Here is a 17,163-nt window from a genome sequence, read left to right as displayed (position 1 = left end):
AAGATATGAGAACCGTTAGACTATATATAATATAGCCTACAGATCTGTGTTGGTTCCTGAATTATAAATAATTCTGAGACAGGTGCAATTAAACGAGCGGATAAAAGAGATTAGCTGAAAGCAAAAGATGGTTCACCGATTGTTCTCCAATAGCGGGCGGATTATTAGCATGTCGTGCGAGCGCAATGAAGTTTTATTGCCGTTTAAAGACAATAGGCCGTAAAGCGGCATCCGAGATTGGCCAATTTGCAATTTTCCATTGCAAAACTAACGCATCTCGATCGTTTAACGCAGGAGGAAACCGGCGCGGCGCGGCGCGCTAAGATTTTACACGCCCTTTTCGACACGCTCGCGACGCGAGAAAATTGTTTTCCAGGTCCTTGACATGCGTGCGCGCGCGCGTCAAGACAACACTTGAATTTCGCGCTTTGCCAAACAGGAAGAATTTCATCTCGTTGTTCTGCTGTCATTGCAACGCAGGATGCATTTTTACTTTCTTTTTCTTAACGCGTATTTTTTAATGACCTAATCGAGGCTCTCTCGCTAACAAAGTGTGTCATTCTTGTGCGTCTGAGTTTTTTAAAATTAAATTAAATTAAAATTAAAATAATAGTCGTTATCATCAAATAAAATTAAAGAAAAATAAAAGTTGTTATTATATTATAAAATCGAAGATAATGGGATGTGAGAACTAGAAAAAAAGTTTGCAAAAGAATGCATTTTTACTTTCTTTTTCTTAATGCGTATTTTTTAATGAGCTAATCGAGGCTCTTTCGTTAATAAAGTGTCACTCTTCCGCGTCAGGTTTTTAAAAATTAAATTAAATTAAAATAATAGCCGTTATTATCAAATTAAATTAAGTAAAAGTAAAAGTTGTTATTATAAAATCAAAAAGTGATATAAGAACTAAAGAAAAAAAGTGCAGAAGACATTTTTACTTTTTTTTCTTAACGCGTATTTTTAATGAGCTAATCAGAGCTCTCTTTTTCTCATTATAATTCAAAATTAAAAGAATAGCCATTATGATAAAATAAATTTAAATAAAAATGAAAGTCGTTATTATATATAGAATCAAAGATGGTGGATGAAGACTATATAGAAAAAAGATTTACAAACTTATTTCTTTTTTTTTTGTGTATATTAAAAAAATTTATTACACGACAATTTATATATTTTGATACTTGTTGAAAGGTGCTCAAAATTGTCAAATATTGAAAATATGATAAATCCTGCATTAGACGAATATATATATATATATATATATATATATATATATATATATATATATATATATATTGCAGGATTTATCATATTTTCAATACTTGACAATTATAATATATTATATATACATACACACACAAATTCAAACTATTGATTTTATCATTGACTGAAATCAGTGACGTTAACAAATTCCCTGATGGGAATAATAAGATATTGCAACAATTTTTCTCTTTCTCTCTCTTTCTCACTGAATTTGTATATACTATATCGTGAATGATCTACGCGCACAAGAAGAAGAGTACACAATTCAGTTTCGCAATATTATACGCGCATCGCGATCTGCTCCGTTCATCGGTATGTTAATTAAATGCAGACCGCGAAACTGCGAAGCGAGAGAGAAGAGGAAAGAAGAGAGAGAGATCGAGATTCGCGTGCGCGCTGATCCTGCGAGCGATGCACGAGCTTCTTTGAGCGTGTAAGCATCACACAGGAGCGAGTAGGAGAAGAATAAGACGAGGAAGAAAAGAAGAGCGGCAGGCGTACACAAGCGGAGGAAGCAGAAGGCGATCATAACGTCGGTCTCTCCCGGTTGTATAAGACAATGATACAGTTACACGATGCTCTCAGTTGTGAGCCAATCGTAAGAGGTACGGCACAGAAAGGCTCGTACATACACGTGAAAGTATAATGAACCGTGGCAGGGATACGTGTTGATTACGTGCCCGGCACGGCATAATTAAATAGACAAACGCTCGTCGACACCTCCGAATAACAGGGAGTCGCTCTGCAAATCGGCGCGAAGTATCAATGCGATCGAGCGAGGACGAATGTTCGAGCAGTGATAGATCCATCTTTCCGTGTTGAAACGAGAAAAGTCCTTTCTGTGCAACGAAGATTTATTATGACGTGCGCGTTAAGTTTTCACGATTTTTCGTGAAATACAATTTATCACACACAGTTCGGAAGGGTTATCAACGATTACGTTCTTGCGATCGCTAATCGTGCGCGTTTATCTTCTATCAGGCATTTTACTTCCAGGAAGGCAACTCTCGTGTGCATGAATCGTGATCAGTGTTGTGCTTGGAGGAGTTTAAAATTATGTAAATTCATCTTAGATAAGCTATAACAATAATTTTGTTTTAAATACATCTAGATAAAAGATAAAAATTATGTGACGATTTATCTTGATAACTTCCCGATAATATTATTTTTAAGACCGCTTATGTAACCACAATTATAGAAAAATGTAAATTATATTATGAAAAGGATATAAAAATATATTCATATTCTTATTTATAATCCCAACCGTAGGATTCAAATTCCTTTTTCAGATGTTCTTTCTTTTATAACTGTCGCAATAACATCGCGTTTGGCTCTATTGGTCGAGAGAAATCAAGTGGAGATTGTGGTCTTATTTATAATGTTTATCGCTTATTGTTCAAGTTCCACTAATTAAATATTTTCATGTGCTCTGACTCTAAATCAAATTATCTGAACATTATTCTAAATAATATTTGGTGAAGATAACACTTTTTTCATCTAAGATGCAGATGTAGATAATGCATATTTAATAAAAATATTTGAATAATAATAGATAATAATTTATATAAAGATAAAATGACGCCAACATCTATATAATTTTATTTAAATAACAGCAAACACTGATCATGATTTATAGATCCGAATAAAAAAATGAGATGTCAGACAATTAGAAAGTAATAATCATGTATACCAATTAAGGGAGGAGAATAAACCGATATTATATAATTAGCAATCACGAGTAAATAAAAGTGATCATGTCACAGTAACACGAAGACAGTGAGAATAATTTTGATCAAAACTGCAGGAAGCAAGAAATTGTACAATATAGGCATCATGTGAAGTGAAATGAAGTGAATATCCTTAGACCACGAAGAGAATCTCTTTCAGCAGCAATGGAACACCATCAGCGGGGATTTCTCGTTTTCATCATTTGTTTCCTGCGATCCTCTCAAGTGTTGCACTCCAACGGTCTTACAATTAACAATCAGCTTGTAATAATTGCGAATGGTGAGTGACAACATGAATGATCAATCGGATAGGTTGGATAGTCACATTACACCAATTACGATAATTAAATACGTGTGATGATTACATGATGCAGATTGCTATACGAGAGTGGCTATCGGATTTAAATTGCCGGACATAGACATCTTCTCCAGCGTCACGGTTGGCAGCATTTCGGAATGCGAAGACGAATGTTCGAGAAGAAGGAATTCCTGTAACGCGTTTGCTTTCGGGTACATGATCAATAAACCCTATAATTGCAAAAAGAAAACTTTAATCACGATATAAAAGTCAAACTAATCTAAATTATGAAGAATATTAGGAAGATTGTAAAAATAATTAAATACATTATATAAATAATATTGTAATATGCAAACTCTCTCACTCTCTCTCTCTCTCTCTCTCTCTCTCTCTCTCTCTCTCTCTCTCTCTCTCTCTCTCTCTCTCTCTCTCTGAACATGATTTTCTATTGATGTATAGGATCGGTATCAAAGGTAACGGGACATGTGCCCTGAGTAGAAAAATACCAAAGCCCGAAGAATTGCAAACTCACGCCGATTACGACGTCTACGTGAGAAGTCAACGTTCGCTACATTGTGAACCAGATCGACTTTACAAGATGAGAAGTGACACCATCATACGAGAAAGAGGAAACGAGACAAAATCAGCCACCATATTCGGAAGAGGCCCTTCGGATCCGACAATACCAAGTATCCTATCATTTCCAAGGTATGATACATGTTTATATTATCGGATTATCTATTTCAAATTGAGACATTAGATTAGCATTTCTATTGTTTGTGCTCTTATCACATAGTCTAGATAGATATTCCTGACAGAACTAAAGGAAATACTTATATTCTACAGAAAAGTTCACTACGCATATCTAAATATACCTTTATTTTTAAGTGTAACGTTTTTATTAATGAATCTTCTTGTAGCATGTAAATTATCAAAATATGTCTATATTTTTTTAAAAAAGTTTCAAATAGCTTGATCGAGCATTATAATTTAGCTTCAGATTTTTGTTTATCTTTATTTATTTTAAATAAAGCTACATAATTATTACGACATGACTTTGCGTGACTTTCACATCTGAAGAATCATGGGAAACATGATGCATATCGTCGCCAATGATCCTTCGCACCAGCACGTGGGTTCCTTCGACGATGAGCTTCGGATCTCCGATAACCTTAGAAACAGAAATACGATGGCTAGCAGTTCTTTCGGAATCAGCAACGCAGAGATCGATAACGATGTCTCGATATATCGTTCGGATTTTAATCGACCGTCCTTTCGAAATCCATTCGACGATATCAATCACCTAACTTTTGAATCGAACTCGGACAACAATTTTCGTCCATATAAACCTCTCACTGTCCACAACGGGCTCTTCGAAGTTTTCTCAAGACCTATCTTCGTCTACGACGAAGCGTCAAAAACCAAATCTCCGACAGATTTCAAGTTCTGGATCGATCACGTTCCGATGAAAGATCGAAACACATTTATAAAGCACCGATATCAGAATGAAAAAGGATATTTCAATCATCTCCATAAAGATCATTGGATCATCGCAGGACCGAAGCAAAATGAATTAGGAAGTTACGAAACCAATCAAATACCACGTCCGATTAATTCTTACAATTTCGAGACTGGCGGGGTCAAAAGTTCGACCGGAAGATTCAAGGACACTTCCGATATCCAGAATCTAGGATCGCCGTTGATTTTTCGCGATTTTGGGTCAAGGATCACTGATAAATGTGAGTAATAGTTTAACTTTCCGCTAATCATCTATTTTTCTCACATCAAGATAAGCTCTCTTCCGTTCCTTTTACAAATGCCGAACTCGAATTAATTTGCGCGTGTAATGTGTATATAAGCTTCAGGTGCAGTTGTAGCACCTCGAGAAACGGAAACGCGAATCTCCGTCTTTAACGAGGCGTGTACGAAAGAGCGGAGGCACACAAATCTTCGGTTGTCGCTGCGCTTACTTCGCGTGTGATGCATATGTGAGGCGCAACCTCATTTTTTTGCCACGTGGCAATCATACGGTTGCATTAAATGTGCTAGAGCCGTGTCCCGCGAGTTGATTATTACCCTCTTACGTAAAACATTGACATTAAAAGGTACGACAACGAGGTTGTTTCGTTATTTTATTAATTTTCTCTTTGTCCGCGTGTATGTCTCGGCATATAAAGTTGCTGCATTTAAGATTTTTGCACCTCCAGTCGTTAAATATCACGATATATATGTCGCAATTAAATTATTGCGTGTCTGCTCTCTTTAAGATTTTCATGGAATAACTTTGAAAATATTCTAAATATATAAATTACAATAATATAGATTTAAAAAGAAATCATTTTTTCGAACACAAGATTAAGTCCCTTTCGTAGATTTTTTGACACTGACATAAATCTAAAATATTAAAATTGAATTCAAACTATATATATATATATATATATATATATATAAAGCATATATAAAATTTTATAAAAATCCAAACTTTTTTTATTTTAACATTTCTAAAATTTCCGTCATTTTTAATTTTTTTTATGATCTAATTTGCAACAGATCCTTGGACTATTTTAATAATTATAGTAAATATAAAAAATTCTTTTTTTAGTACTGAAAAGTCTAATAACACTTAATTTTGATTAAAATTTAATTCCTTTAACACGTACGTTACCGCAGTTACATAATATGATAAAATACATTAAAATCTTTCGCAACTATGAATTTCTCCAAATTACGTGATAAAACAATTTCATATACAGTATCAACAAAGTTAGAGAAAATAGTGTTTTTTTTAATTGTGTAATATATTATCGCGATATTTTATTTTTTATTGAAACCAGAGACAATAAAATTCAAAAAAAGATCTGTCACGTAGTGGCAATGTGGATTTATTGTTAAGTTCGTTAATCTGCGCCATCAATTAACTGAATTGCTTGATCGCCATAGTCACTCGTTATCGAACCACATTCATCTGCAAACTGCCGATTGATAAATACGAACGGCATTGACACAGATTTTAAACTGTATGCGAATTAGCTCGTTGCATCCGTTGACTTCCGGCGTTAGCCATCACTCTCATCGCGCAGCTTTCGCATATCTTTCTAACTACAACGTAACCGAATAACCGCAATATCTTCTTCGTGAATTATCAGCGAGGAGGATACATTTTACAAGAAAATAATTAAAATTCAATTTTTTATAAAAACACATTTAAAAAAAATATGTTTAATGTCTGAAAAATGTTCTTGTGCAAAGTTTATTGGGAACAATGACCAGCCGTAAGAAACTCAATGACTTTTCGCGATTGTGCCAGCGCGGAACAGAAATGACAAGTTGCACAAGAAAGAAAAATAAATGTCCAGACGTTACAGGACGCCTGGCGTCCGGTTTGCGTGATCTATGAGCATATGATGTGCTTTTACTTTCGACAGAGTCCCTTTTATTCCTGCGCTTCAAATTAATTGCGCGTAACCTGACCTGATCCGCTGCTTTGATCAGGAATTCTCGCAATCGATCGGACAGCCGATTGCGACACGGCTTAATTTAATTTAAATTTTATTTTTCAATTACTTTCCGAATAATCTCGTATAGTGGTTCGATATACTTAACGGTCGCAGTAATTATATTTAGCCGACTGAGTCGCGGAAGTATACTGACGCGACTTTACTGAAGTTGTAGTGTTACATTAAGAGCTAGGCTGGCTGAAATAATTGAGGTAATTGTGACCCTGGCGAATCTCGAAGGACAACGTATCCCTTCTAAAATGATGTCACTTTTCTTTGTTATTTCTTGGCACAAAAGTTTTTTTAACGACAGAAAAATGCAAATGGTTCCGGTAGTTGGTTTCCGAACAGAGAAATCTTACAGCGAACAAATAATAATTAATCTTATGTATATCTTGCTTAAAAATAGAGATGCCAAAATCAGTGGAAAAAAGTCAATAAAATTATATTATACGACTTGAAATATAAAATATGTATGTATGACAGTTCTCTTTTAGTTTATAAATCGATTAAATACCAATCATAAAATAATCCCCAAGGAATAATAATGCGAATGAAGAGAGTGAATCACTAGCATCGTTATAAAGGCTTACACACACACAAGTACACTTGCAGAATCATGTCTCAATTAAAGATTTACATCCTGCAATTACTTACGAGCGATTCAAGCGACGTCGAGTGAATCAATTCCATGTATAAAGTACCAAATGATGGCGTTCAGCAAAAGAATGGAACGCTACTCGCGTGTCTATAAGCAAAGAAAAATAACAGTAAGTGGAATCATTAATGATCATGTAACGCGCTGAAGTCCCTCCCTCTCGACGTGTGAGTTCCTCCCACTATCCTCGCGGAAACGTTCACTTTTCTATAAAACGATGCGAGCCTGTAATTTCTCCGTTACTTTATTTTGCGCGATTTTTCGGTTTACGTTATTTTTTCGCGCGAAGGTGCCAGCGGAGCGTATAAAATTTCGAGGTAACAAATAAAATTTTGAAAGTATAATATCTTTTCGAAAAGAATTACACAATGGCTCTGCCTCGTCGCGGCTCGATATGGTATATCGCTGGAGTAAATCACGACTCGAAGAAAAAGTCAAAACACTGAAGAGACGCCACGAGGTGTGCGCGAATGGTTCATCCATTTCGATAAAGCGATGCCTCGATCGAGAATCATGTTGATACGACAATGGTTGTGGACTTTCGTGTTAGCCGTAATTGTCCGGCGAGTCACTTCGGACTCAATCATTATAGTGGAGGATGAGTGCTCGCGTAAGTTTCGCGAAAAAAAATTATATCCGCAAAAAGTGCATTCAATGTTTTTTTACTGCACAGCGTGCTACAGAAGACTGCTGTCCGGCAAGAAGAGCTTGGACCTGCACGTCAGACGCATCGTCGAGTGCGACAACATCGAGGGTTGTCATCGCGCTTGTGACTATGAGAAGTTTTTCGTTTGCGAGGGTTTTAATTATAGGTAATTTTAATTATATTAATTTTAATTATAGTAATTTTAATTCTACAATAATAATTTCAATTGTAGTAATTTTTTAGTCTTCCCTTAAGTATTAATTCACGAGAAAAAAAAATTTATTTACATAATTCGTATAAAATTATGATATTTTATTATAGGTTTTTGTTATTAAACAGAAATCTATTACATTGTGAAATTAATTCATCGTAATAACATGGTTATTTTCTGATGATAAATACACCCAATAAATTTCGATTGTCTGTATGATTTTTAGATATACATATTTTATTAAATTTTTGAAATGAACAAAATAAACAAAAATGATCTGTATAACAATAATAATTATTCAACCGTTTTTATTAACAGATTATTTTTATTTACACACACACAGACACACATACATATCAATTTTGATTATTTATGACATTTAATTAGATATCCACATTTTTTAGCGAAATTATTTTATATATTAATTATTTATATATTTTTTTATTTTTTATATTATACAAATTTTATTTTTGCTTATTTTACTCCAGCAATTTACTAAGAGATATCTATTAAAAATCGTAAACAATCAAACATATATATGTGTATCTGTATATATTTATAAGATACCTGTCATTAAATGCACACGCAAAATTACAATGCGTACATATTCATGACCCATCGTGCGATTGCATCACGGACAATTTGATTGCGCTACAATCTGTGACACGCTTCTCCGTTGAGAGGAACTCACGCACGCGCGTCGGGAAAGTTGTTTTTTCCAGCACTCAATTAACACACATCCAAAAAAAATCGTTAAACCGATTCCAATGAATGAATTTGTGTATTGCTGAATAATAACATTTTTCTGAAAAAAGACGCATGTCACATGGGATGAGAGGAATGTGCGAGATGACATCGGTGCCTTATTCTCGCATGGATCTCCATCGAGACTTTGTATCGGATCCTCAATGTGATTATTACGAGAGGGATCCGAATTGCGTGGCAAACGCGCCCGGAACACGACCATCTTATTGGAATCAACCTAGACCTAGTCAATCTTATGGTCCTCCTAATGAAAAACCAGATACGAGGTATGCAACAATTAAAAACAATATGTTTACCTATTAATAAAACTACCTTATATTAAAAATAATTGTTCTATTTAAAAACCACCTTATATTTACATCAAAGTCGAAAGGTACAAGTAGCTTCAGCTTTTTTATGAAACACAATTGTTGATTTTGACGTTGATAAACTCATGCAAGGCCGCTGATTCAGTAACTTGCGTTCGTCTATATTTTATATAATTACTCGTGAGAATCGTTAACATGCCTTTGTTTATACATCATCTAAATAAAATTAATCTCAAAAACTTTTAACCCACAAATCTAACGCAAGACCCTACGCCCCGGATCAACGTCCCCCCGAGGAAGTGCCGCGACCTCTGAATTACGATCGACGACCCTTAAAAGAAATTCCGCGACCCTTGGATTACGATCGACGTCCTTCAAATGAAATTCCGCGACCGTTCGATTATGGAGATCACAATCGATGGGCACCGCCAAAGAGCTATGGGCATCCTTATCGCGGACATTATGATGATACGTTCGATCGGAGAAGTTATCCCAATAATCAAGATCAGACTGGATATTCAGGAACGAGATCGGAAGATTCATACGGTTACGGCAGTCGATATCCACCTAGACGACCTGTTGACGACGATTTTTATAACAGAAATCTACCACGGTATCCGAAATATCCGAATAGACGAATCGAGCATGGATCCACTCATGACATAGGTAACATTTCGAGGGTCTAAATGTACACTGGAAAAATTGCATTCTCGGAGTAAGAGATCTTAACAAATATTCTTAATGTTTTTATCTCAAACCTCCTCTAAACTCTAAAAAAACTAAGAATTTATTCTTTGTTAATAACAAACAATTTTTTATACAAACCGTCAATAACTAATCTTTAAAGGATTCCCATCTTAAGATAAGAGGATCTTTTTAGCACTTTATTTTAGAACAGGATATTCTAACCCTGATAACAAAAGTAGTCATTTTGACATAAAAATACCTGGAAAAAATAAGTGGGAAATTTAAAAAATAAAAATACAATTTTTTCAGTATAAATCTATATAGAGACCATCTCTCTGCAAAGAAAAACTTATTTTGTGTATGTTCACATATGTATATATCGTAACGTGTATTAGGTACAAACGAAATTGGACCGTACTTGCCGGACCATCGAAAGGATCCGAGTCGCGATTGGGATACTTATGGCACTGTTTACGGTGGTTCTTACGGCTACGACACAAATTATGTGGGAAAGGTTGACGTACCGAAATATTATCCGAAACTCCCGCCACCACCGCCGCCATCTCGTCCTTATGAGAACGATCACTTTTACGGCGATTTTTACAATTACGGCGGTGCATTTGGATACGGCGATAGTTACATACCGGCCAATCAAGATCCGCTTTATGGTGATACTGGAAAAATCAAAGAGTGCTCTGTTCGAGCCGGCGCAGGATTCAAACTTAGCAGAGGAGTCGTTCGAAAAACTTATCTGACGGCGAATTTAGATCAGTGCGAGAGTTTGTGCATTAACGAGAAGAGTTACATATGTATGACCTTCAGTTATAGGTACAGTTTAATAATTTATAATAACAGGATGATACACATAATTTTTTAATATTTTTTGAATATTTTTTTTACATTTTTTAATATTTTTTTATCTTTAGTTATATGTAGAAAATAATTTTAATATTAATAAGATTTAGTATGTATATTTATTAATTGCATAATATTAATTGTGTGCATAGATACAATGTAGCACCTACGGATCCTACGGACAATTGTCTCCTTAGCGACGTTTCGTATAAAGATCTGAATTTTTACGTCGATCTCGAACCAGATCGTGATTATGATATTTACGCCATGATTACCAATTCAAGAACCTGCGGCACAAAAAGAGAGCCGAGTCCACATCCTCCGGATGGTATACCTATATACGATTTAATTAAGAAAGAATTTCACTATTAATTTTAATCTAAAAATGCAATTTTGTATGAAAATAATTCGCAATACATGTATGTATGTATTTTTTTCTTTTTTTAAATTTCGATTGGATGGATAAATAAAGCTGACTTTCAGCAGATAATGCAATTTATTGTGCCGAGCGTTGCACTACTGCCCCGATTGCATTACCATACGTTATGCGTTCCGCTTTGTGTTTCTGGTAACAACTAAAATCGACAGGCAACTATAAGTCGTTTGCCTCTCTCGCGTGTTTTATTCAATAGGATTCGTGGCAGTCACGAGAAGTTTGTTTTTTGAATGAAACTTTTCTAGAATGTTTTTGGAGAGTCAGAAGCGGATTCGGAATGCCGACGGATGTCATTAGGAAATCGATAGCAGTCAACAATCTAGGGGAATGTCAAGCGTCATGCACGGTAGCGCAAGATTTCACATGCAGAAGCTTCGCGTTCAAGTAAGGTTTATGTATTAATTCAAGTATTAATTTTGCATGCAAAAAGTCGATAGCGATAAAGCAAAAAACAATTGTATAACTTATTTATTTTTATTATTTATTTTTTTTTAATAATTTAATTGTAATCATTTATTTCTAGACTTACTTTTTTGATTTGTATTTATTATTATTATTTATTGAAATTTTGACCTAACTGACCAGTACAATTTATTAGAAACACTACGTTTCGACCCTTAGGTACGGGTCCTTTTCAAGTGTAACTGCACAATAAAAATATACAATGATTAAAATACGAAACAATAATTTACAAAGTTGTTAACAAAGAAATTTAAAATAATATAAAAATAATGTAATGTACCTTTCAAGATGTTGATTCAACAGCAGTAAAATCACTAATGTTAAACTGGAGACAAGTAAATCAATTTAAGTCAAACGTTAAAAACATAATAATATCAAAGTTCGACAATACAACGAAATAAATAAATACAATCACACATTGTGGATCAACTTATCATAAATCGGATTTAAATTATCTGTGTCCTTTTGCAAATTAATGTTATTCTTAATTTTTTAATAAAAAACATCTCCGCTAATTCTCTCTTCCTTCTATGTTTTTCGCAATGCAAAATCCTAGGTTCCATCCACTTAAAATCACAACAACTTTGTAAATTATTGTTTCGTATCTTAATCATTGTATATTTTTATTGTGCAGTTACACTTAAAAAGAATCCGTACCTAAGGGTCGAAACGTAGTGTTTCTAATAAATTGTACTAGCCAGTTAGGTCGAAATTTCAATAAATTTGTATGGGTTTACTCATCACTGGCAACTTTATTAATTTTATCGTTGTTATTATTATTATTATTACTATTATTATTATTATTATTATTATTATTATTATTATTATTATTATTATTATTATTATTATTATTATTATTTAGTTTTTATTATTATTTATTTATTTTTGTTTATATATTTTTATTTATTTGTACATCAAATTTATGTGTATTAAAATGCGCCATCCTCTACAATTATATGTGAAATAATTTTCAGATACGGATTAGAACAAGATCGATCCGATGTTTCAACTAATTGTTATCTAAGTGATTGGCCATCGCAGGACATCAATCCTGCCCATATGCCGGATATGGATGGTGCGGAATTGTATGAAAAAGGCAGTTTTGGCAGAGGATGCGAACCATACGCCGTACCATTTTTCAATACAGAACAATTCAATAGCAAGCAATCTCCGCAAGGCGCAGATGAAGGTATACACATGCATATATGCAAGAAATATTAATCTACATATTGATATTTTACACACAAAATATGTTAATATTATAATTAAATATAAAACTGTATCTAAAATTTTCATAAATAAATCCTTCATAGTATGTTATTCCGGATATAACAAGCCATGCAAATTGACACCTTACGCCATACTTCTGGCAACGTACGTAAACTCGGAACAAGATTGTCGACAGAAATGTTCGAGGATGAGAGAAACTGATTCTATTCCTTGCATGTCTTATAGTTACAAGTAAGTTATATCACATAAGCTTTTAGTTGTAAAAGTTTAGTTGTGAATTGTGCAAATATACAGGGTGTTCGGGAACTCCGGTGCCAACCGTTGAGGGGTTGTAGGGTAGGTGAAAATATGCAACTTTCATTAATAAACATGTGGTCTCCGACGACGCCTGTCGACGCCAGTAACTTTATTATTTTTCCTTCACAAAAAATGCAATCACAAAAGTTGCTCGAAATGGCGACCTCCTAATTCAATGCAGGCATTACACCGCCGCACCATACTTTGCCGAACTCATTCGAAAATGCCTGGTGTATGCTGGACGACCTCACAAGCATTGAAGATCCTCGCAGTCAGATCGTGCATCGTTGACAGGCGTCGTCGGAGACTACATGTTTATTAATAAAAGTTGAATATTTTCACCTACCCTACAACCCCTCAACGGTTGGCACCGGAGTTCCCGAACACCCTGTATATACCTAGTTAAAAAAAAAACATTTATAATCAAACTAAAATTAAATTAAACTTCACACAATTGAACTTCAATTAAATAAAATCAATAATAAAAGAATATCTTTTTGTTATAAAGAATTATGCCAGTTTATTTTACTTTTTATTAATTCCTTCGATTTCCAGGCTCACTACGCATGGCACAGAAGAGAATTGTTTACTTAGTGACGTACCTATAAGAGACTTGCGACCGGGTCTAGATTACATCTATGACAAAAATCACGTCCTTTTCACATGGAAAGATCTCGATCCTTATTGCGTGATCACTGGCTCTTCTGCCGATGACGATCATGTGTTTGGTGGACAAAGCCCGTTAAGACCTTTGAGCCCTTCGCGACCCAATATTAGTCCAGGATCTGGTTATCCAAACATGAGGCCCGATGTGTATCCTGCTATGTATCCAGACGCTAGACCTTTATTAAAACCAGGCGGTCATCATCACGCCGTAATACCATTCGATCCTGATAAACCTGATCCTATCAGACCGCTTCGTCCTAGTAGTAGTTATGGTGACAAGTTTGGATACGGTATTCGTCCTGGTGGACCTCTTTATCGTAAGTATATCTTACAACTAAAATATTACTATTCACAAAGTTTTATGATTTTATTTAATCATTTTTTTCGAATTTTCGAAGCGGATGAATTTTCGACTTTCCGCTATTACACGGTAAACGGTTACCCATGTAAGAAGGGTACAAAATGCGAGAAAAACAAAATTGCCGGATTCTGGAGCTGTGAGCCCGAAGGAGACGAATATGGTAGCTGGGATTATTGTTGTGCACCAACGCATCGTTGTGGCTACTCGCAAGGATATCAATATCTATGGTATGTATTAAATATCTTGCAGAATATAATGCTCTCTTTGTAGCATTATATTTTAACTTTTTTTTTCTTCTACATCTCTCTGACAATAAAAATAAATTCTCGCATTCACAATATTTACAAGGGGTAGACAAAATAATGTGAACATCTGTGAAAAATACAATATATTTGTTTATTTAAAACATATTGAACTCCCTTTTGCCACCATTTAATACAGCTTGAATTCTTCTTCAAATAGAATCATACATATTTTGGCATAGTCTCCAGTGGAATGCTGTCCCATTCTTCTATCAAAACATCTGCCAATTGCTTTAGAAATGTTTGAAGAGGAAATCTGTTATTTACTCTCTTCTCCGAAACTGCCCATATTGATGATATTTAAATTGAGTAATTATGCTAGCCACACAGGGAAAATGTTTAAACAGCTTAATACCATTGGACTGTAGGTAATTTTAAAAAAGAGAGTGAGAAGCACATTTCCTCATCAGATTTCAACATCTCTAAAGCAATTGTCAGATAGAAGATATAATATATTCTTCACAAGTATTCACATTATTTTGTCTACTCCTTGCATATCTTACAATTAGAGATAAAAGAAAATTATTTAAAAATTTAACATTTTCTTAGTACGCAATTTTTAAAGTGCGCAAGTCATACTATTAATCGTCTTTACATTAAAAAAAATCTGTAATACATATAATATAAAAAAACTCATCAATTTCGGCATATTTCATGTTCACGGTATAACTTCCTCCTATGTCTACGTGTTTCTGTTTAAACAAAAAAAATTATTATGTATTTATTTCGAGAGCCGATAAAATATTCTTAATAAGAAAAAATGATGTTTATATTTAAAAAAATCAACTCTACAGGTGTTATGTGGGATCGTCAGAAGACCAATGGCGGCCTTGCAGCGAGAAATATTACCCCTATCTCCCAAGTCCGCGACCGATTCGTCCAATGATCGAAGGCGACGATCGCCACGATCGTCCCGATTATCACCATAGTCGTCCCGATTATCATCATAATCGCCCAGATTATCGACACGATCCTGGTTACAGCAGGCATTGGCCAATCACATATCTGCACGGGGAACCTCCGCCGAATTGTACGGATTCGCTCGCGTCCGCTGATAACAGCGAAAATCGTCGTTTGAACGAGACAATTCCGACCACGATCGTAATGCCCAGTAACAGCACGATCAATACTATAAATAACGGGAATAGTACGATTGCCAACAGAATACGCCGTCGACGGCTACGAGTGCGTACAATCGTCAACGATCACCACACACCCTTCTCGAAAAAAATCGATGCCCAGATCATAGCAAACGAAACAATGCAAAATCGTGTAAATCAAACGAGTCGCGAGCGCGCTGCAAAAATCGAAAGAGTTTCCAAACCAATAAACACCATCGCGCCATCTGCGGCGACGAATGCAAATTATGGCGCGCAATTTAAAAACGCGAAAAGCGATGACGGAATGATCCAAGTACCTGTGATCACGCCAAATAATTCACTGCCAGCGAATGGGGCCTAGATATTCACGGTGATCTCGAATATTTTATGGTTCCATCGTCAAAAAAACGATATATTTAAATTATTAACGTTGTTACTATGTTATTCAAAATTTGAAGATCGTGCGAAATTAATCGTAAGAGATTTTTCAGAAGAATGTGTGTTTCCTCTTCGAAGAAGATATATTGTAATTTCTATTTATATTTTATAATCTTGTAATAAATTACGATTGTTAATTTTGTAAATACATAGATATAAGAATCCTAGTTTATACATATATACATATATAATCAACTTTTAATAACGGTATAAATATTAGTATCACTGTATTTGACGTGAATCAATTTTAAACCAATAAGACTTTGCAATACATGCAATTGCGTTTGATTTTTACAGATAAAAATATGACTGACGTTTTAAAAAAGTTACATAATATAGTGATCAGTATTATAATCGATCTACAATAGATTTTCAAATCATGAACTCACAGTATCTTAATAGATCATATCGCAATTTATTTACAATTTATCAATTTTTCAATTCAATTTATAACTTTATATATTATATTAATAGTTGAGAATTAATTGTAAAAAAGATTTATATAATAAAAAAGTTATTATAGTATTATTATTCAGTAAACTATTTTCAAAAATACTAAGATCAATATCAATGTACCACTATCTAATTACAAATATTATTGACGTATGTGATTACATAAGTGATATACCCTATATATATTTCAAAATATATGTCAATGCCATTTCATGAGCACCATCTATTGAGAGAGTACGAAAACTAATCTCAGTGACGCATTATTAGCTAGCTATTTTGGAACCCCGAAAATTGTAACAGCTCCTGAAATCTCAAAAATTAAATTTTTTATACTTATAAAAATTTTTCCGGAATATATTTAAAAAATTTTTCTTGATTTCGAATTTTTGACAGTATCTCTAAAAAATATGAATATCAATTTGTCTACAATGTTCCAAATAGCTTAATTTGTAACTGCAAAATCTATATGCAATTCCTTTCATTATCGAAAAAGATAATTTATT

General features: G+C 34.2%; 1 protein-coding gene across 3 annotated transcripts; it reads left to right on the top strand.

The window, feature by feature from the left end:
- The first annotated feature begins 1,343 nt into the window (after positions 1-1,343).
- On the top strand, positions 1,344-16,480 carry LOC114929562 (uncharacterized). Of its 3 annotated transcripts, none has more exons than XM_029301138.2 (16): positions 1,344-1,868; positions 2,900-3,270; positions 3,365-3,500; positions 3,748-3,996; positions 4,369-5,027; positions 8,117-8,255; positions 9,116-9,331; positions 9,639-10,039; positions 10,456-10,888; positions 11,068-11,243; positions 11,597-11,735; positions 12,788-13,002; positions 13,127-13,274; positions 13,896-14,323; positions 14,405-14,594; positions 15,464-16,480. In XM_029301138.2, exons 2-16 carry the CDS (start codon positions 3,156-3,158, stop codon positions 16,128-16,130), a joined length of 4,311 nt encoding a protein of 1,436 aa, XP_029156971.1. In that variant the 5' UTR covers positions 1,344-1,868; positions 2,900-3,155; the 3' UTR covers positions 16,131-16,480. The 3 variants fall into 3 exon arrangements, with proteins under 3 accessions (XP_029156971.1, XP_029156977.1, XP_029156964.1); XM_029301144.2 differs by having other exon boundaries at positions 1,344-2,321; positions 2,962-3,270; XM_029301131.2 differs by having other exon boundaries at positions 1,344-2,321.
- The last annotated feature ends 683 nt before the right edge of the window (positions 16,481-17,163 follow it).

This window comes from Nylanderia fulva, unplaced genomic scaffold, assembly GCF_048542155.1.
Source record: "Nylanderia fulva isolate GAGA-0341 unplaced genomic scaffold, ASM4854215v1 Scaffold44, whole genome shotgun sequence".
Classification (NCBI taxonomy): domain Eukaryota; kingdom Metazoa; phylum Arthropoda; class Insecta; order Hymenoptera; family Formicidae; genus Nylanderia; species Nylanderia fulva.
This window is presented reverse-complemented; position numbering and strand designations above follow the sequence as displayed.

Bases quoted from the DNA above. Each gene is read 5' to 3' on its own strand.
- LOC114929562 (XM_029301138.2), top strand. From the start codon at position 3,156: ATGGAACACCATCAGCGGGGATTTCTCGTTTTCATCATTTGTTTCCTG. The intron at 3,271-3,364 runs GTGAGTGACAAC...TACATGATGCAG, and splicing joins GCTTGTAATAATTGCGAATG to ATTGCTATACGAGAGTGGCT. The intron at 13,003-13,126 runs GTATACACATGC...AATCCTTCATAG, and splicing joins TCCGCAAGGCGCAGATGAAG to TATGTTATTCCGGATATAAC.